This window comes from Lepidochelys kempii, chromosome 3 (genome assembly GCF_965140265.1).
Source record: "Lepidochelys kempii isolate rLepKem1 chromosome 3, rLepKem1.hap2, whole genome shotgun sequence".
NCBI lineage: Eukaryota > Metazoa > Chordata > Testudines > Cheloniidae > Lepidochelys > Lepidochelys kempii.
Window position 1 is genome coordinate 47,817,895 of NC_133258.1, and position 21,208 is coordinate 47,839,102.

Sequence of the window (21,208 nt, forward strand, 5' to 3'; positions counted from 1 at the left end):
GCTGCCTAGCCATTTGGTCCCTACTCTGTAGCTGTGCATTGGGTTCTTCCGTCCTAAGTGCAGGACCCTGCACTTATCCTTATTGAACCTAATCAGATTTCTTTTGGCCCAATCCTCCAATTTGTCTAGGTCCTTCTGTATCCTATCCCTCCCCTCCAGTGTATCTACCTCTCCTCCCAGTTTAGTGTCATCCGCAAATTTGCTGAGAGTGCAATCCACACCATCCTCCAGATCATTTATGAAGATATTGAACAAAACCAGCCCCAGGACCGACCCTTGGGGCACTCCACTTGATACCGGCTGCCAACTAGACATGGAGCCATTGATCACTACCCGTTGAGCCTGACAATCTAGCCAGCTTTCTACCCACCTTATAGTGCATTCATCCAGCCCATACTTCCTTAACTTGCTGACAAGAATACTGTGGGAGACCGTGTCAAAAGCTTTGCTAAAGTCAAGAAACAATACATCCACTGCTTTCCCTTCATCCACAGAACCAGTAATCCCATCATAAAAGGCGATTAGATTAGTCAGGCATGACCTTCCCTTGGTGAATCCATGCTGACTGTTCCTGATCACTTTCCTCTCATGCAAGTGCTTCAGGATTGATTCTTTGAGGACCTGCTCCATGATTTGTAGCATGGCTACACTTGCAAGTTAGAGCACATTGAAGCAGCCCTGGGCGCCCTAACTCACAATGCATCCACACTGGCAAGGCATGTAGAGTGCCTGGACTCCATGGCTGGAGTGCTCCTAGTAATCCACCTCGACGAGAGGCATAACGCTTGGTGCGCCTTGGCTGGAGCGCCGCAGCACCAGTGTGGACGCCCTGGTCTGTTAATGAACTCTGATCAGCCTCCAGAAGTGTCCCACAATGCCTGTTCTAGCCTCTCTGGTCATCACTTTGAACTCTACTGCCCTGCCCTCTGGTGACCAACTGTCAGACCCACCGTTTAAATTCTCTGGGAATTTTGAAAATCCCCTTCCTATTTGCTCAGCAAGGTGTGGAATGCTCTCAGTAAATCTTTCCAGGTGACCATGCCTCCACGCACCACGCGATCCCCAGTATGGAGCAGTGGCGAGGTGCTGGACCTCATCAGTGTTTCGGGGGAGGAAGCTGTCCAGTCCCATCTGCGTTCCAGCCATAGGAATTACAATACCTTCGGGCAGATATCAAGAGACATGATGGAAAGGGGCCATGACCGGGACGCACTGCAGTGCAGGATTAAAGTGAAGGAGCTGCGGAATGCCTACCGCAAAGCCCGCAAGGCAAACTGCCACTCCAGTGCTGTCCCCACGACCTGCCATTTCTACAAAGAGCTGGATGCAATCCCCACCTCCACTCAGAGGACCACCATGGACACTTCAAAGCCCAGTTCAACAAGGCACGAGGAAGAGGAAGAAAGCGGGAGCGAGGGTGCTGAGGAGCAGGAAGACACCCCGGCATCCCTAGATGCATGCAGCCAGGAGCTGTTCTCAAGCCAGGAGGAAGGTAGCTCGTCGCAGCGGCCGGTGCTTGGAGAAGGACAAATACCAGAGGAGGTGCCTGGTAAGTGGCTTTTATTTTGGGAAGGAAGTTATTCGGTGTGGGCTCTTAGGGCAAGGAGGGTTAGGGCTGCATGCATGCCTAGATGTGGAATAGGGTGTTGATGTGCTCTCTCACATCATGGTAATCGGCCTCAGTGATCTCTTAAAAGGTCTCATGCAGAAGCTGTGCAATGTGCTTCCGCAGGTTCCTTGGGAGCACTATTGTACTCCTTGTCCCAGTCAGGATAACACGTCCACACCACTGTGCCGTGGGGGGCAGGAGGACCATTGCTGCACACAGGCAAGCTGCATATGGGCCAGGGCGGAAGACGCATTGTAGTAGAAGACTCTCCCTTGGTTCCCAGGTCACCCTCAGCAGTGAGATATCTTCCAGGACAAACTCCTGTGGAAAATGTGGGGACAGTGCTCAGTATAGGGGCCTGCTGAAGCTGTTGGCTCTTCCCCAAGGCACAGAACCCCAGAGGACAGTACAGCTGTGAAACAATCAGTCACGCTTGGCCCTGTGCTTACTCACCATTTTGGGGCTCCTGTGGGTTATGTGCTCTCACTTTGGTAATGGCAATTTCTGCTATTGTGTACACTGTGCTTGTCTTTAAGTATGGGCGAATCATTGCTCTGTCTGGTGTGAACAATCTGCCTCTGTTAAGTGTTGCATTTTGCCTTTACAGCTGCAACCTTGAGATCTCAGCTGTCTGTGTTATCGGCCAAAAGACTCCAAAGAATTAGGAAGAGGCCATGTAGAAGCAAAGAGGACACGCTGCATGAATGAAAATCAAAAAGCGCAGGAGTGGAGGGAGAGTGAAAGGAGGTTCTGCAAGCAGAATGCGGAGCGCCAACACCAAAGCATGGAGCGGCTGCTAAGCATTGTGGAGTGCCAAGCGGACTCGATCCAGGCACTTGTAGCCATGCAGGCTACCGCGCCCACCCCCTCCCCTGCAGCCCTTGTCCCAAAACTCTTTCCCTTGTGCCCCCATGTCACCTCCAACCCACTTTCCCCAACATCCAGGTTCTACACCATCAGCTGCCTCCAACACCTGTAGCTTCACCACCCAGCCCTGAAAACTACGACCCTTACCCACTGCACTCAACCCCTATCACCATGCAGTATAGCCATCCTGAAGTGCAGCACTCATTGCACAGCACTCCAGACGGGAAGGCTGAATATGAGAACAGGACATATGCAAATCTGTGATTGAACCGTTCCCCAACCCACCCCCTTGCCCTCTCTGTTTCCCAAGCAGTTGTGTTTCTTTTCAATAAATGAATTTTCTTTTAAATAAATGGCTTTTTTAGCTTTGAAAACATTCTTTATTACTGCGTTAAGTAAAAGATACCTTAGCCCAGGAAAGCAACAGGCACTGCAAGTCAGTGTAGCAAACACAGATTCCTACTAACATTGGAACCACTGCACTTCACTCCTATGCAGGGCACCAAACATTAGTGGTGGCTTTCAGGCTCAAATTGCTCCCTCAAGGCATCCCTAATCCTTGCAGCCCCACGCTGGACCCTCTAATAGCCCTGCTCTCTGGCTGTTCAAATTCAGCCTCCAGGTGTTGAACCTCCGAGTTCCATGCCTGAGTGAATCTTTCACCCTTCCCTTCACAAATGTTATGGAGAGTACAGCATGCGGATGTTGTCATTGGCCAGGTCCAGCTTCCCATACAGAGAGTGCCAGCGGCCTTTTAAATGGCTAAAAGCACAATCCACAGTCATTCTGCACTGACTCAGCCTGTTGTTGAACCGCTCCTTGCTGCTGTCAAGGCTCCCTATGTAGGGTTTCATAAGCCATGGCATTAAAGGGTCAGCAGGGTCTCGAAGGAGCACAATGAGCATTTCGACTTCCCCTAGGGTGATCTGGTCTGGGAAGAAAATCCCGGCTTGCAGCTTCCTGAACAGGCCAGTGTTCCGAAAGATGCATTCATCATGCACCTTTCCAGGCCAGCCTGCGTTAATGTCAGTGAAATGCCCATGGTGATCCACAAGCACCTGGAGAACCATGGAGAAATATCCCTTCCGATTAAGATACTCGGAGGCTAGGTGGGCTGGCACCAGCATTGGAATATGCGTCCCATCTATCGCCCCTCTGCAGATAGGGAAACCCATTTGTGCAAAGCCATCCACAATGTCATGCACGTTACCCGGAGTCACAGTTCTTCTGAGCAGGATGCGATTAATGGCCCTGCAAACTTGCATCAACACGATTCCAACGGTCGACTTTCCCACTCCAAACTGGTTAGCGACTGATCAGTAGCTGTCTGGAGTTGCCAGCTTCCTGATTGCAATAGCCACCCGTTTCTCTACCATCAGGGCAGCTCTCAGTCCTGTGTTCTTGCACCGCAGAGTGGGGGCGAGCTCCTCACACAGTCCCATGAAAGTGGCTTTTCTCATCCGAAAGTTCTGCAGCCACTGCTCATTATCCCAGACTTGCATGACGATGTGATTCCCACCGCTCAGTGCTTGTTTCCTAAGCCCAAAAGCGGCGTTCCACGGTGGTGAGCATGTCTGTGAATGCCACAAGCAATCTCGTGTCATATGTGTTACGCGAGTCGACATCATCGTCGGACTCCTCACTGTCAGTTTGTATCTTAAGGAGTAACTCAACTGCCAAACATGATGCCCTGGTGAGACCCATCAGCATACTCCTCAGCACTTCGGGCTCCATTCCCGCCGAACGAAAGGGAAGACAGAGCACACAGTACAAAAAAACGTTGAAAGATGGTGCCAAATGTGGACAGAAGCACAGGGATTGTTCGGATGTGAACCGAGGCATCACGGGGCATTGGGACAGGACCCACAATGCCCCGCACCCCCCACCCCCTTCCCATTCTGGTGGTGTTGCTTGTGGGAAGAGGTGCTCTGTGGGATAGCTGCCCATAATGCACCGCTCCCAATGCCGCTGCAAGTGTCGCAAACGTGGCCACGCCAGTGCACTTGCAGCTGACAGTGTGAACACACTACAGCGCTTTCCCTGCTGTGCTCTCCGAGGGCTGGTTTAACTCATAGCGCTCTACATCTGCAAGTGTAGCCATGCCCTAAGGCTATGTCTATACTGCCCCCACGGTTCAGACTATGGGGGTGTGAATAGTAGGATGCACCAAAGTGCTGTGCTGTAACACCCCTGTGTGGATGCTGTGGATGTGAACTAAAAGGTTCCTAGTTCAGAGTCTACATTAATGCAAATTAGAAACCATTTAGTTCACATCCGTAGCATCCACCTGGGGGAATTACAGTACAGCTCTTTGGTGAGTGCTGATATTCGCACCCCTACAGACTGATCTGCAGGACAGTGTACACAGCCAAAGTTGCAACCTGAACTATAACATAATCAGCAGTTTTAAAATGGCAAATCATTACATTGGGATAGGGTAACCAGATAGCAAGTGTGAAAAATCGGGACAGGGAATGCGGGGTAATAGGTGCCTATATAAGAAAAAGCCCCAAATATCGGGACGGTCTCTATAAAATCAGGACATCTGATCACCCTACATTGGGATGTGATATCAAAGCTGTGCAACTCAGATGAAACACTGCTCTACAACTTACAGAAATGTAACTGAGGTCAAAATGCACCCAGCTCTCTCTTTTGAAGACTGAAGTACCTATGGCAGAACAAAGTAATGATGGAAGCGCAAGGTCATGTCCTGCAGAGCATACTGCAGCCTTAATTCCCTAAATAGTATTAGCTTCAAGGTGATGGAACTTTGGGCCAGACAGCCTGGCCCTATTTCAGCATCTTAGGTCACACACAGTTAATTCTAGTTGAAAATTTTAGTACATTTTCAGTAAATACATGATCATAACCAGAAGGAAAACTGATAAAGACAGCAATGGAAACTAAGGAACCAGTTTAATTCCTGAGGACAAAACATATTCTTTTGTACTTCCTCTCTGTTATTCACAGGTGTGGGATCAACTAAGGCGATTATGCATGAAAGACAATATGGATCAGATTCTGATTTCACTTCCACCACTGTAAATGAGGAGTAAATCCACTAAAGTCTGATTGTCCCACCACAAGATATAGATAACTCCACTGATCTCAAAGGGAGTTATTTGTACCTTGCATTAGTAGAGTAGGGCCCAGTGCTCTGGAGTCAATAGTTACTCCAGATGCATTACTCATAGAATTGAGATCAGAAGCCAACCTCTGAGCTGTATAACATATTTATTATTATTTCATTATATTTTGTGGCTTTGATATCCCACCCATGGAATGCTTATACTGGAAGGAGCCATAAATGATAGTGAAATCAAAATGTGACTTTTTGTTCTTCTTCTTTTTTATTTAAAAAAAATAATCACAGAGCAATATCTAGAAACTGCCACAGTCCTTGTCTAGTAAAGTCCACAGTCATGTGCACGTTTTAAAAAAAAAAAAAGTATCTTCAAAAAACTAAAACTGCCCAGGAATAGGAGATGAGATAATGTGGGGCAATGTATAAAGCAGGCAGAATGGCAGAGAAATAGTTAGAGTAGCAATAAATGAACTCCAGGGTGGAGAGGAAAGAGCAGCTGGAGAGGAAGTCAGGGACAAGCAACAAGGAAAGAGGTTGCAGACACTGGCGGAGCAGCAGGAAAACAAAAGTCTTGGAGCAAACAGAGTGTCAGGAGAGGAGACTTTGAGTGTCGAGTCATTAGTTGTGAAAAACAATACAACCTAAGAAAACTGACGTAACGAGTCTCTCAGTAAGTACATGGAGGTCTTAGTGGCTGATCCAATTGGCCCACTAAAGTCAAGAAGAGTCTTTGGATTAAGCACTTGGGGCCAGATTTTCAAAAGGTATTCAGGAACCTAAAGATTCAGATAGGTGCCAACTTTTACAACAACTTAATAAGATTGCAATATATGAATAAATTAAAGACAAGTCAGCTGTATACTAACACACTGAGCACTTCCATAAATTTCTTGACATCAAACAATGTGTTTAAAAAACTCCATACACTTTTTTCCTCACGTAATATCTACAAATTTTTTTCTTGAATTCACACATAAAAACAAAACCACAGGGTATCTGAATAAAGATGTGCATGCATAGCTCATGGTTCTACAGGCACCACAACCAGGTACGCCTTGCTGTCAGGATCCCTACCATAATCACTATACTCCTTTGGGTGTGAGCTTTGCTTTAGGCTATGATCCTTAAACACGTACATAACTCTGCTATTCTGAGCAGCCTCACTGATGCCCAGTGGGGCTCTTCACATCAGTAAATTTCTGCACATGCTTAAGAGTTTGGAGGATCACTGCCTGCACTGTTATTTGTGTAGCATCCTTAGTATAGTATTTGGTCTTGTAATTATCCTGTTATGATAAATGTTAGCATGCATTTTTGTGTTGTTTCAATGCTTTTAGATTTCAAATGAGCCTGGTGCCTGCTTGATTAGGTTTATGTGAGTCAGCCATCTTGTAAGCACTTCCCATTGCCTGTAGAAGCCAAGAGATCCATCTCTGGGGAAGTGTTTGGTGATGTAGACGAAACTATGATTTGAGAGACCTGCACATCCAGCTGGCCCCATAGCACAGTAGCCATGAAATCTCTTCATTACCTATACTATCTTGGATCCATGCCAACAAAGAAGCAAATCTCAACTTTTTAAAGTGTTTTAAATCATAGGATGGGGTTGTACCAACATTACAAGTGTAGGTAAGATTCACAAAACCCCTTGTAATTGAAAAAACAAAGATTTTAAAACACTAACAAAGTAGCCAGGAAAAAGACCTCCCTAGGAGAAGTAAATCCACAGCAACAGCCAGGCTTTTTCATCTTCTTGCATGATCTTAATTCCCTCAGAAAACTTAGGTACCTACATTTTTAAAACTTGTCTATCACAGACCATATTCTCAGGAGATGTAAATTATCATAGCTCAGTTGACTTCCAAGGAGCTATACCAGTTTACACTACCTGAGAATAAGGTCCCACTTCTCTTCAAGATTTCTACATTCTGTCCAAAACCTCACTGAAGGCTCACTTCAACAAAATGTATGTTTGCTTTCCATGGCCTAAAGCCTATATAAGATAATACTGCCACCTTTAGGGAATGTCTCCACAAGGTAATACTGATGCCATTAAGGGTCACACTGGACACAAAAGTTATTGTTTATCTTACACCATAACAGAAGCACGTTAACCAACCTCCAGCACAATGTTGTAATGTATCTGGAGCTAGATTCACAAAGGGACTTAGGAATTGTGACACTGAGTATCACAACACCTAACTTTTATGTGCCTAGAAAACCAGTGAGCTTCACAAAGCCTGAATTAGGTGCTCAGACTCCCTATGCTACAAGCGGAGACAGGCACCCAAGAGTGGGATTCACAAAAGCCAGCATGCTGTGCAAGGAATCACCTAACCTGGCCCATGGGGGATGTAGAGGAGAGGGGTGTTCCCTAAGCCCTGCCCAACTCAGGGAGTTTGGTGTCTATATCCAGGAATGAGGGAGGTGCCTATCTCTGCCTGGGAGTTTCAGCTATGAAACCTCTCCTGGATTCAGGCATTTGTTGCAAGAGGCCAGGGGAAGAGGACATTCCTTATAACTGTTAGCCCAGTGTTTAGGGTACTTACCCAAGATGCAGGAGACTCATGTTCAATTCCTCTTCTGTCTAATGAGAAGGCATTTAAATAGGGGTCTCCCACCTCTCAGGTGAGTGTCCTAACTACTGAGTTGTGGGATATTCTGATGTGGGGCTCCCTCAATCTTTCCTGTTGAAGGCATTTCACTTTTGATAAATAATTAGAGGGTCACTAGAACTAGGGGACTGGATCCTGGGTCTCCCACATCCTGGGCGAGTACGCTTACCACCAAACTATAGAGTCATTCTTTCCCCCTTACTCCAACTGATTTGTGTGAAGGTAGGCATGTTCTGAGAACACCTAGTAGATCAAGCCCTGCCGGTGAGTTAGGTGAACGAACGCCTCTCTTCCCCCGTGGTTGGATGGGAGATAGGTGTCTGGACACGTATAGTGAGGGAGTGGTGAGCATGCTCAGAGGAAGAACCATAGGCACCTAGAGAACTTTTATCCTGAAAACTTAAGGCACTGAGTGAGATTAGGTGCCTACAGCATTCAGCGGAAGCTGAGCAGGGGTTTTGTGAATACCAGCGTCACCTAAATCTGGGATTTAAATGCCTAACATGGCAGTTAGGCACCTAAGTCCATTTGTGAATCTGAGCACTGCAGGCATCAGTGTTTGATTTACATTTATTTATCTTCATTATTTATCTTGAAGAAGGAATAAACAATATATGTGTGGACCTTGCAGAGGCTCTAATCCTGCAAATACTTGAACATTCTTAATTTTACACATAGAAGCAGTCCTACTGCCTTCAACGGGACTTCTCGCAGTCGCAAAATTAAGCATATTCATAAGTGCTTAGGATCAAAGCCTAAACTGGAAGGTGCTAAGATTACTAACAAGTGAATTTGTGTGGGGGGGTGGAGGGTGAGAAAACCTGGATTTGTGCTGGAAATGGCCCACCTGATGATCACTTTAGATAAGCTATTACCAGCAGGACAGTGGGGTGGGAGTAGGTATTGTTTCATATTCTCTGTGTATATATAAAGCCTGCTGCAGTTTCCACGATATGCATCTCAGGAAGTGAGCTGTAGCTCACGAAAGCTTATGCTCTAATAAATTGGTTAGTCTCTAAGGTGCCACAAGTACACCTTTTCTTTTTGCGAATACAGACTAACACGGCTGTTACTCTGAAAGAAGAGAGAAGTAATCCAAGTGCACCTAAAGAGATTAGATCGAGGGCGGGAAACAGCAAAAACAAGATTTGACTAGGAAAAATGAAAGCTAATACATCTGGGTGAAAATAATGCACAACACTGGTTTTCAACAAAAACAAGAAACCTGGAATGCAATAATAGTGCAAGACTCCTATCGGGGATAGTGGACAGTAATGCACCTGAGCATGTACTGAAATATGACAGCAAAACAGGCCAATCCAATTTAGGGCTGAATACGCAGATATATCATGGAGCAAGGAGGAATTAATAAATCATAGAATATCAGGGTTGGAAGGGACCTCAGGAGGTCATCTAGTCCAACCCCCTGCTCAAAGCAGGACCGATCCCCAATTAAATCATCCCAGCCAGGGCTTTGTCAAGCCTGATCTTAAAAACCTCTCAGGAAGGAGATTCCACCACCTCCCTACGTAATGCATTCCAGTGTTTCACCACCCCCTAGTGAAAAAGTTTTTCCTAATAGCCAACCTAAACCTCCTCCACTGCAACTTGAGACCATTACTCCTCGTTCTGTCATCTGCTACCACTGAGAACAGTCTAGATCCATCCTCTTTGGAACCCCCTTTCAGGTCATTGAAAGCAGCTATCAAATCCCCCCTCATTCTTCTCTTCCGCAGACTAAACAATCCCAGTTCCCTCAGCCTCTCCTCGTAACTCATGTGTTCCAGTCCCCTAATCATTTTTGTTGCCCTCTGCTGGACATTTTCCAATTTTTTCACATCCTTCTTGTAGTGTGGGGCCCAAAACTGGACACACTACTCCAGATGAGGCCTCACCAATGTCGAATAGAGGGGAATGATCACGTCCCTTGATCTCCTGGCAATGCCCCTATTTATACATCCCAAAATGCCATTGGCCTTCTTGGCAACAAGGGCACACTATTGACTCATATCCAGCTTCTCGTCTACTGTAACCCCTAGGTCCTTTTCTGCAGAACAGCTACCTAGCCATTCGGTCCCTAGTCTGTAGCGGTGCATGGGATTCTTCCATCCTAAGTGCGGGACTCTGCATTTGTCCTTGTTGAACCTCATCAGATTTCTTTTGGCCCAATCCTCTAATTTGTCTAGGGCCCTGTGTATCATATCCCTACCCTCCAGTGTATCTACCTCTCCTCCCAGTTTAGTGTCATCTGCAAACTTGCTGAGGGTGCAATCCACGCCATCCTCCAGATTATTAATGAAGATACTGAACAAAACCGGCCCCAGGACCGACCCTTGGGGCACTCCACTTGATACCGGCTGCCAACTAGACATAGAGCCATTGATCACTACCCCTTGAGCCCAACAATCTAGCCAGCTTTCTATCCACCTTATTGTCCATTCATCCAGCCCATACTTCTTTAACTTGCTGGCAAGAATACTGTGGGAGACCATGTCAAAAGCTTTGCTAAAGTCAAGGAACAACACGTCCACTGCTTTCCCCTCATCCACAGAGCCGGTTATCTCGTCACAGAAGGCAATTAGATTAGTCAGGCATGACTTGCTCTTGGTGAATCCATGCTAACTGTTCCTGATCACTTTCCTCTCCTCTAAGTGCTTCAGAATTGATTCCTTGAGGACCTGCTGCATGATTTTTCCAGGGACTGAGGTGAGGCTGACTGGCCTGTAGTTCCCAGGATCCTCCTCCTTTCCTTTTTTAAAGATGGGCACTACATTAGCCTTTTTCCAGTCGTCTGGGACCTCCCCTGATCACCATGAGTTTTCAAAGATAATGGCCAATGGCTCTGCATTCACATCCGCCAACTCCTTTAGCACTCTTGGATGCAGCGCATCCAGCCCCATGGACTTGTGCTCGTCCAGCTTTTCTAAATAGTCCCGAACCACTTCTTTCTCCACAGAGGGCTGGTCACCTCCTCCCCATGCTGTGCTGCCCAGTGCAGTAGTCTGGGAGCTGACCTTGTTCGTGAAGACAGAGGCAAAAAAAGCATTGAGTACATATGCTTTTTCCACATCCTCTGTCACTAGGTTGCCTCCTTCATTCAGTAAGGGGCCCACGTTTTCCTTGACTTTCTTCTTGTTGCGAACATACTGACGAAACCCTTCTTGTTACTCTTAACATCTCTTGCTAGCTGCAACTCCAGGTGTGATTTGGCCTTCCTGATTTCACTCCTGCATGCCCGAGCAATACTTTTATGCTCTTTCCTGGTCATTTGTCCAATCTTCCACTTCTCGTAAGCTTCTTTTTTGTGTTTAAGAGCAGCAAGGATTTCACTGTGAAGCCAAGCTGGTCGCCTGCCATATTTACTATTCTTTCTACACATCGGGATGGTTTGTTCTGGTAACCTCAATCAGGATTCTTTAAAATACAGCCAGCTCTCCTAGATTCCTTTCCCCCTCATGTTATTCTCCCAGGGGATCCTGCCCATCAGTTCCCTGATGGAGTCAAAGTCTGCTTTTCTGAAGTCCAGAGTTGTATTCTGCTGCTCTCCTTTCTTCCCTGTGTCAGGATCCTGAACTCTACCATTTCATGGTCATGGCCTCCCAGGTTCCCATCCACTTTTGTTTCCCCTACTAATTCTTCCTGGTTTGTGAGCAGCAGGTCAAGAAGAGCTCTGCCCCTAACTGGTTCCTCCAGCACTTGCACCAGGAAATTGTCCCCTACACTTTCCAAAAACTTCCTGGATTGTGTGTGCACCGCTGTATTGCTCTCCCAGCAGATATCAGGGTGATTGAAGTCTCCCATAAGAACCAGGGCCTGCAATCTAGTAACTTCTGTCAGATGCCAGAAGAAAGCCTCGTCCACCTCATCCCCCTGGTCCGGTGGTTTATAGAAGACTCCCACCATGACATCACCCTTGTTGCTCACGCTTCTAAACTTAATCCAGAGACACTCAGGTTTTTCTGCAGTTTCATACCGGAGCTCTGAGCAGTCAGACTGCTCTCTTACATACAATGCAGCTCCCTGACCTTTTCTGCCCTGGTAATCTTTTTCTATAAAGTTCTACGGTGGTTTCTTTCTATTTGGTTCTGGCGTGACCACACTTGAAATGCTGTGCACATAGCAAAGCACCTCATTGACAGAAATATATTGACAAAGTAGAAGAAGTTAAGAGAAAAGCAATAAAAATGATCAGAGGGCTGGAGGAAACCATTTTTGAGGAGAGATTAAAACAGTAAATATATATAAGATGTCCAAGTGATGACTAGGGGGAAGAGGGGGGACATGACAAGAGTCTACAAATATTTATAGTGTGTAAACACGAAGAAGGCAGAAAAATTATTTAAGAGCAGTACAAGTAAGTATAACTAGGAGCGACAACATAAAAATTACAGAAAGAAAACTGGAGGCTGAAGATCAAGAAAACTCCTGGCAGTATTACTGTATATTAGAATGTGGAATGAGAAATGGTAGAGAAGAGAGAGAAGTGGTAGAAAGCATCAGTATTTGAGACATAAAAACTAAACTGAACAAAGTATTAGAAAATGTACTGTAGGGAACAAGCCTGAACTGACGGGGAAATGCATGATAGGATGGCATAACAAGCCTTTCCATCTCCATAAGTAATTTTTGGGATTCCATAAAACACCACAAAGCTGCAATGCAATGTCATGGCATCAACCCTATTCATAATGTCATTTGGAACTTATTAACAATTTCATCATAATTTAAGATGAAAGAGAAAAAGCTGATTTTGTCAGTTAAATTTTCCTTGTAGCATGCAGTTTAATAGAGTTAAAGGGCTAATTTATGTTTATATCATGTGTTCTTTCTGAAAACATGGAACCGGACACCGTTCAAAGACACAGCACTAGCTATAGGGTACAAAAATAATATCAAATTAATCCTATAACCATAACAGCACCTAGGGAAATATTCTCTAAAGTTGGGATTTACAGTATTAATGTCATAATGGCTGGTTTTACAGAATATTGCACAGACCCACTAAAATAAGATAGATGGCAAAGACACATGGTAAGATTACCCTCCGTCTGGTTTTTTGTCTTGTTGTATCCCTTTGTCTGGTTCCCAGGTCTCCATGGTGTGTTGCTGGTTTTGCATAGAAAACTCTTTCTTGCAATATGAACTTGCTGCTCATGCAAGTTCACATTGCTAGTCCAAAAACAATGAGGAGTACTTGTGGCACCTTATAGACTAACAAATTTATTTGGGCACTGACTCATCCAGCACCTCTGGTGCTCTGCTCTCCATGCAGACAATCAGAGGTAGTCAATCAATAGCCCCAGAAATGTAGGAGCACCATAGTTAAGTGCTCCTTCAGCACAAGCATACCATGCGGGTTAGAAGGAGGTAAAGAATGATGCAGCAGAAAGGGGAATCTGGAAAAGGGAGAAAAGTTGAGTGGGGGCAGATGAAAGGGGAAAGAGAGGGAGGGAAGGAAGGAAGGGCTGAGAACAAGGGGGGAAAGGACTAAAAGAGGACAGAGCAGGGGAAGAGAAGAGAATGGTAGAGCTGGCAAATGGGAAAGGACTGTAAATCAAGGGAGACCAATTGACAAAGGGAGTATGGCATAGGAGAGTGAGAACAAGCTGGTGTTCGGAGCAAACAAGGACTCGGGTAAATAGAAAGTAGAGAAAAAGGAATACAGGACAGTGGAGAAGAGAAGTACTAAAATGGTATGAAAAGGGAGAATAAATAAGAGGATAAGAGAAACAAGTGGGGATAAGAGAGTTAACTGGGGGAAGGTAAAAGGGAGAGGATAGGAGGGACTAAGAGATCTGCTAGAAGATCTCACACTGATTATCGTGCTTAAAAACGATTAAGAACATAAGAATATAAGAATGGCCCTATTGGGTCAGACCAAAGGTCCATCTAGCCCAGTATCCTGTTTTCCGACAGTGGCCAGTGCCAGGTGCCCCAGAGGGAATGAACAGAACAGGTAATCATCAAGTGATCCATCCCCTGTTGCTCATTCCCAGCTTCTGGCAAACAGAGGCTAGGGATACCATTCCTGCCCATTTCGGCTCTGTGTTAGAAATATATAGCTTATTCTAGGGGATGCAGTTTAGTAAGAGGAACAAGGACAGGGGCTTTATTAGGGCTTGTCTACACACCAAAGTTGTACTGCTTTAACAATACCAGTCTAGTTAAAGAAGTACAGTCCCCCTACTGTGGATGCAGGTCATATTCATATAAAGGTGCTTACACCAGTACAGCTCATTCCCATACAAGAAGGGAAATAAGCTGTATCTGTATAAAGAACCTTTATACTGGTCTATCATGTCCACACTAGGAGTTGTGCCTGCATAAGTATTCCAGTAAAAAATCACTCCTAACCAAAATAGTTATACTGGTACAAAAAAGTGTGTAGGCCAGGCCTTGGAGTGAAGAAAGGTGGGGCTTGATCCAAATTTTGCATAACAGAAAAGTGGCAACCGTAGCATAGAGCTGAAGAGACCTCTAAATTGTCTTTGTACAAATGTAGCTGGTGTTGAGACCAAACAAAATTTCAGTACAGTACCTAGAATCTTTGACAGGTCTAATCCTGCGAGGCATTTCATCAGAATATATGTCATGTGTCAAAAAATACATGCAAAAATTATGTTAGGATGATTTCAGTACTTAATTTTTGACTAAGAGTCAAAATTCTAAATAAAAACCTTCACAGCTGGGTTAAAACAATCAGTTAAGCATTGACATTAAAAACACTAACAAATTTATATATGTAGTTGTTGGTCATGAGATTTGGGGGTTTTCTGAAGTGATAACCAGAGTAATGCCCATACACATCTCACAAAATAAAAATATATTCCATGCTTCAATCTGACATGTGTGTCATTATACTACAAAAGTAGAATACTCACAGGTTTTCGAGTTGGTGTGACTTGAACAGAATGGTAAAATTCTGGCTGAACTCTGCTGTTTTTCTTGATTTTTCTTTTCCTTATGGAAGTTTCTTGTTCACTCAAGTGATGTACTTCCGCTAGAGGCTGAGTTTCTTCAAGGCGAGGTGCTACACGTCTTCTAGCATGACGAGGACTTGGTCTAAAACCCTATGACATAGAAAAGGCAATAGCAATGTTTGACAATTCTCAGAATGCAGCAACATAACAAAAAGAAATATCGTAGAGGATTTTATTAATTATTAGAGACAAAACACACTGACGATGAAGGTTTACAAATATTGTAATAATAAAATTAGCATGCAGCAGTAAAGGAACATTGTTAAGTAGTTTAGGCATCACATTCTCTCTCTATATATATAGATAGATATAGATTATAACTATTATAGGCAGAGCTGGTTGTTACATCTTTAATTAAGGTTGCTTAACATTTTTCATTATAAGCCTACGTTTTCAGTTGCTTGTATCTTTGCCAAAATCTATTCAGATTAAAGTTTTCTATACCTGCTCTCTGCCTCAGGCTGAATTGTTTTGGAGAATTCCAGCAAAAATGGTTCAATGTTTGCTAATGTTAATTTGTTGCCAACCATTTCTTTTAAGAGCTCTACCACTTCCAGGGTTTGGCGGAAGAACTTGAAATTTGGCAGCAGAATATTCCTCAGGTAAAGAGACTGTCTTATGCTGTCACAACACAAATCCACCCAGATTTGTTCAAGTTATGGGCCTCTGAAAGTTGTTGTTTGACATGCTCAGTAAAGTTTATTAGAGGCTTGCTGTGAAAATCTCTGAACATGCTTCCAGCCCTATGAAACTTCATTCCCACAGGCCAACTACACCACCCAGGCTGACACCCCAATCCCTACATGCCAACTGCATTAAGCATGCTCCCAGTATCATGAAGCTCCTGCAAGCCAATCACACTGACCGTGCTCCAACCCAACACACACCAACAGCACTGAGTATGTTCCCAGCTCTTACTGAGCCAGGGAATAGAACCCAGGTCCCTAATTTATCATCTCATCCACCTAGTCACACTGCTTTTCGCAATGCATGTGTCATATGCATCCTTGGCTGTGTTATCTGTAACCAAAAGACCATGTTCCATTTCACAGCCAAAAATAAAACCAAGAATTCCTAATTCCCAACATTCTTAACATGTCTAGAAAATAGCTGTGTGAGCTAATGCCAGTGTGTGTGCTTCATCACCCTATAATGGCTGGCCCATGTAGAAAACAACATTGCCACCAGCAAGTCTGTACTATGGTCCTGGATTCCAACCCTGCTTTTGTCTCATGCAGGGCTGAGTGGGGAATAAAGTTCCATAGGGTGTAATTTCTGGTTTTTCAATTTTATTTTTTAAAAACCAAGTTTATTACATATAAAAATGAGGTTAAAAATGTTATTTAGGTGGCAAATCCAAGCAAAGTTAGGGAAGATCAGAATTACGGATCCCTATGCAACCTTAATTTGCTCCCTTTGTTCCTATGCATTCTGATACAGTCTTTCATTACATGATCACATACTATTTGTTTTCCCTTACCCACGCCTCATTCAATGCACAGGATGGTCAGTGAATGAAGCAGAGAGCTGTAAAGAAGAGAAAGGAATTACCCTTGTGTTTAAGTCACTCCACTGGGACACTGGAGAGTTGGGCTCTATTCTTGGTTCAACCTCAGACTTCGTATCTGATGTGGAACAAGACTATCATAAGACAAGTGCAAAAGGAGCTGAAATGAGGTTCCATGGCTAACCTTAATTCTGACATTTCCTGACTTTTAGATACTTGACATAGCCACCCTGACATTCTTTTAATATAGTTTTTGCATGTGAGAGAAGAGAGATTTTTTATAACTAAACTGTGGAACTTTCCTTTAAAGAACATTCATTTCTGTGGAGTAGGCAGGGTGTTTATAAAAATAACTGATCTTGATTCTGCTCCCTCTGAAGTCAAAGGCAAAACTACCAGGGCCAAATTCTGCTCTTAATTATACCCTATCCAATTCCAATTGCACAGGGTGTAAGTTACAGCAGAATTTGGTCCCCAACTCCTTCAACATGAGAGGGATCATATCCATAGTGGCTAGCAAAAAACGGCCTAATGTAAGGTAATGCAGCCAAGAAACTTGTGGATTTTGTGTGATCCACAAATATTAAAAGATATAAATCCATAAGGCTATGTCATATTATTGCAAGGGAAAAATCTTTTTGCCCCAGTTTCTGTTCACCTGCCTTATGAAATAAATAATATAAACAATTTACGATATCTAGTCAAATTAATCAAAGTGAAAATTAAATGAATTAAGGAAAAATAATATAGTACAAACAGAACTATTTATACAGTTGTTCAAATCTTTAGTTTCCAGGTGAGGACCTTCTCTTTCTGTAAAAACAGGAATGTGCATCAGCAATTTTAATCCACTGTCAGGAAAGTAATCTTTAAAGATGATATGACTAGTGAACCCATTCTGAGTTCTGAATGAGTTTGAACTCCAAATATAAGCTAAATTTTAGCTACAGATTCAGGACTGGCTACTGGTTGAATCCCGGTCATATGCAGGGCACATTAGCCATTCTCCCAGTCCCCTCAGAGCCGGATACAATTCTCCAGGATTGCATATTTATGTAACACAAATATTTGGTAAAAGCTAAGCAGCTCAAAAAGTGCTTAGAGATGCGTGCCAAAGAGGGATTTAAGTGTGTGGCTCTCTCTCACTGAATGACTTCATGTCAAAAGAGCTTCTAGGTTTAATAATTAAATATTTTGTTTAAATATTAAAGACCCACTGATGCCTCTTGGAAAACGCTATATTTTGTTTATGGGCAATGCTGCTCATATGTATCTTCCCTTGTTTATTGGTAGGGATATTAGCAAGAAAACAGGATCTTTGTCACTTTAAGACCTCATCTGCTTCTGAGCTTATTCTCCACTTAAAGTCATAATCTTCTGTTTGCAGTATCACAACTGCTTGCTCTCGAGAGGATTATGATGTGATAAATGCAAAGGACTATGATTTCAGGTGGGAAGTACGAAGCAGGGGGGAAATGAATTCCTTATCAAAAAAGAGGGTGAAAGACAGGAGATGTCCTTGAGCCAAAACCTTCAGTGCCTACTCAGTCCTGCAGTGGAAACTTTGCTAGAGTAAGGGATAAGAACTGCAAGATTTGGCTCCTTAGTTATAAAATTGAAGAAAGAAAAAATGCAATATACCGGCTTTAGTGTCAGCATATTTTTTCATGTGAGCTGATACTGCTGTGCTTATAGCAAAAAAAGGCTAAGGAAGAAGCTGTTTGAAACATTAAAACTGCTAGCTATTTCCCTCTATCTCAATAATGCAATAAACAGGCCTCCTATGTACAGGGTAAAAAAACAAGTAGAGGTTTTTTGTCTAGGAATCTGCAACTACAGCTCATCCCAAAGAACAAGAAAAGATGCACAGTGGAACCAAAACAGACATGCTAGAGAGAGTTGCAAAGTGCTAATCAATGAGAGTGCAACTGATTTACATTGCATGGATGAACCTTAGCATCTCCGTTTTTCCCTGGTGATTTGGTCTCAGACCCATACACTGCCATGAACTCACTGAAGGCTGTGGGACATTTTGCTACATTCCCAAGAGCTCTGATTTAACATCTAGAATCATGTTGTTTTTAATATACTAATTCCTGTGCGATTCTCATTTATCCACTGTGATTTCCCTTCCAGAAGGGCAAGCCTTATATTTCAGGTTAAATAATGTATTTCTGACACATAGGAGGCCTGTTTATTGCATTATTGAGATAGAGGGTAATAGCTAGCAGTTGTAGCGTTTCAAACAGCTTCTTCCTTAGTTTCTTAACAAAGAAGCCTTTTTGCATTAAGCATAGCAGTATCAGGGTATTTTAAAACAAGAGAAAAAAAAGATCAGTTTTCTTCTAAACACTAATGTAGTGGCTGAACAGGCACAAGGACCTGCACAGTCTTTCTTTCTTAAAGACGTAGTAGTTCAGAAGTGTCTCAGTGGCCAGTGACACATATTTCATACATCTACAGATTTTGGTCCCTCTCTTATCATCCCCCTTTCTAGATCATTAATAAATATAATAAACAACACTAAACCTTGGTGGAAAGACTCATAACTATCTTACTTTTTGCTGTCATGTTAATATTTTACATATGAGGACGTTTTGGATATTGCATTGTACCTTTCCCCCCTCTCCTTCATTTCTACTATATATTTTTTCTTATCTTCTAACATTCTAAATAACACTTTCATAAGAAGCAAGGATGACTATGTACCACTAGCACCAATTCATTTGGTAGCTTTAGTGAATTGCATCTTTGTCTGTTCCATACTTTCAATGTGCCATCTTATTTATTTACTTTGGCTTTCTCTCTCTCAGCCATTTCCTTTCCCTTCATTTTAGGCTATTGGTTATTTCTGGACTTGAAAACAAATTATACTGTTTTCCTAGATTTTTCCAGGGAGTACCTGGATTTTCCATGGGGGGTATTCTGAATGGGAGAAAAATATAACCTGATTTAGCATATGCTTGACTTTAAGCTTGTGTGTGTTTGCAGTGGCACTAAACATTAACTCTAGGAGAGTCGCTAAGGGCATTATCCAACGTCCATTGAAGTAACTGGAAGTCTTTGCGCTGACATCAATGAGCATTGGATCAGGGCCCAAGCCTTATGGCAGAGCTTCAGTAGTCTACAGGAAAACGGCTGGTTGGTATCAGGCCCATTGAGGGCACTAAGAAGAATGGCAACAGACCTCAATTGTGTTTGCAAATACTTTTCCAGACATCAGAGTGAGCCCATCAGACTAAAGCCACTTTTGCAATAGCACTAATGAATATATGAATCAAAGGAAGTCAAATGGAATACCCAGCACAGTGCGATTTCACTTTTTGACAGTGGTTATGCACAAATGAGAACTGTTATCTATTATTACTGTCAACTAATGGCCTCAAAAACAGTCTTTGAATTGTCAGTTATTGCCTATTTAAGGCCTAGAAACTTTCATGTGTATGCAATCTAAAAATTCTTAAGACCCAGAAACACTAATGTGCATACCATTATAAAAATTCTCAAGACGCCAGAATTCTGAACAACCTTGAATATGGGCAAAAATGGAATTAAATACTTTTCTTGAAGTAACTACTTAACAAGGCAGGAGTCTTATTAAATAACTCCAATGTACCATATTCTGCAGCCAACTGAAAGTTTGAAGAGCCTTCCTGCTATTCATTCAAGTGCATAGGAAGTTATCATTATATATACAGTTTTTGTGCATTTGTGTATTTTAAAGAACTGTTCAACTCTGAAAAGTGACTGTAAAAATATCATTCTGGGTTTCCCACTTTATTGTCCCTCAGTGATTTACACATTGAATGTGCTTGGTTTACAAATAGAAAGATATTGTATCTAACTTTCAGCCCTGCAAACTCAACCTATGATCTGGGATTCAAACTGAATTCTTTCTTTCTCATGCATGGTCACTCATAATAAAGGTGCTGCAAACCAAATCAGGCCTTTAGTGACACCAGTGGCCATGCCATTGCTTGGAGACTTGCACATTGCAACTTAGTACATAATTCTATTTATGGAAGAGAAACCAGCTCACTCTCTGCACTGCAAAAAATATATGCTCTTAACTCAGGTCAGGTAATGTGTGTTAGCTAACTTGGACTAAAAGAGCAGTGAAGATATAGCAACTCAGTTTTTAACTCGGGTTAGTAGCCAAAGTTCATCCCCAGGCTCCCCGATTGGCTTTAACTTAAGCGGCTAACACAAGTTAAAAGCTGAGTTGCCCTGTCTTCACTGCTATTTAAGAACACACCTTTTTTGGCAGTGAAGATGTGCTTACTTATACTGGGTCTGCAGGGCGAATAAAAACAAAACACATAGGTATGGGATACTTTGAGGATCTAACTGTTGGATTAGGATATCTTATTTAATAACCACACTGAAGTACAGGCACCTATAGGTGCTTTATATGAAGTGATGCTTAACTGCATTATGCTTTTGTAGCACTTAGTATATTTGTTATTAGAAAATCAGGACTCCAGTTCCTGAGGTGACACGTGTACACTTCAAGCCAAGAAGTTTAAATGGGATATGAATGCA

At 43.2% G+C, this 21,208-nt stretch overlaps 2 protein-coding genes across 19 annotated transcripts in view; one reads left to right on the top strand and one right to left on the bottom strand.

Annotated features, from left to right (window-relative positions):
* DST (dystonin) overlaps window positions 1-21,208 on the bottom strand; it is a 470,941-nt gene that overhangs the window by 435,281 nt on the left and 14,452 nt on the right. For all 18 annotated transcript variants that reach the window (XM_073336274.1, XM_073336294.1, XM_073336272.1 and 15 more), the window contains exon 3: window positions 15,061-15,249. In XM_073336274.1, coding sequence (XP_073192375.1) covers window positions 15,061-15,249 — 189 coding nt within the window. The remainder of the gene's footprint in view (window positions 1-15,060; window positions 15,250-21,208) is intronic.
* The window catches only part of BEND6 (BEN domain containing 6), a 115,674-nt gene that overhangs the window by 38,188 nt on the left and 56,278 nt on the right, over window positions 1-21,208 (top strand). The gene's annotated exons all lie outside the window — the stretch shown is intronic.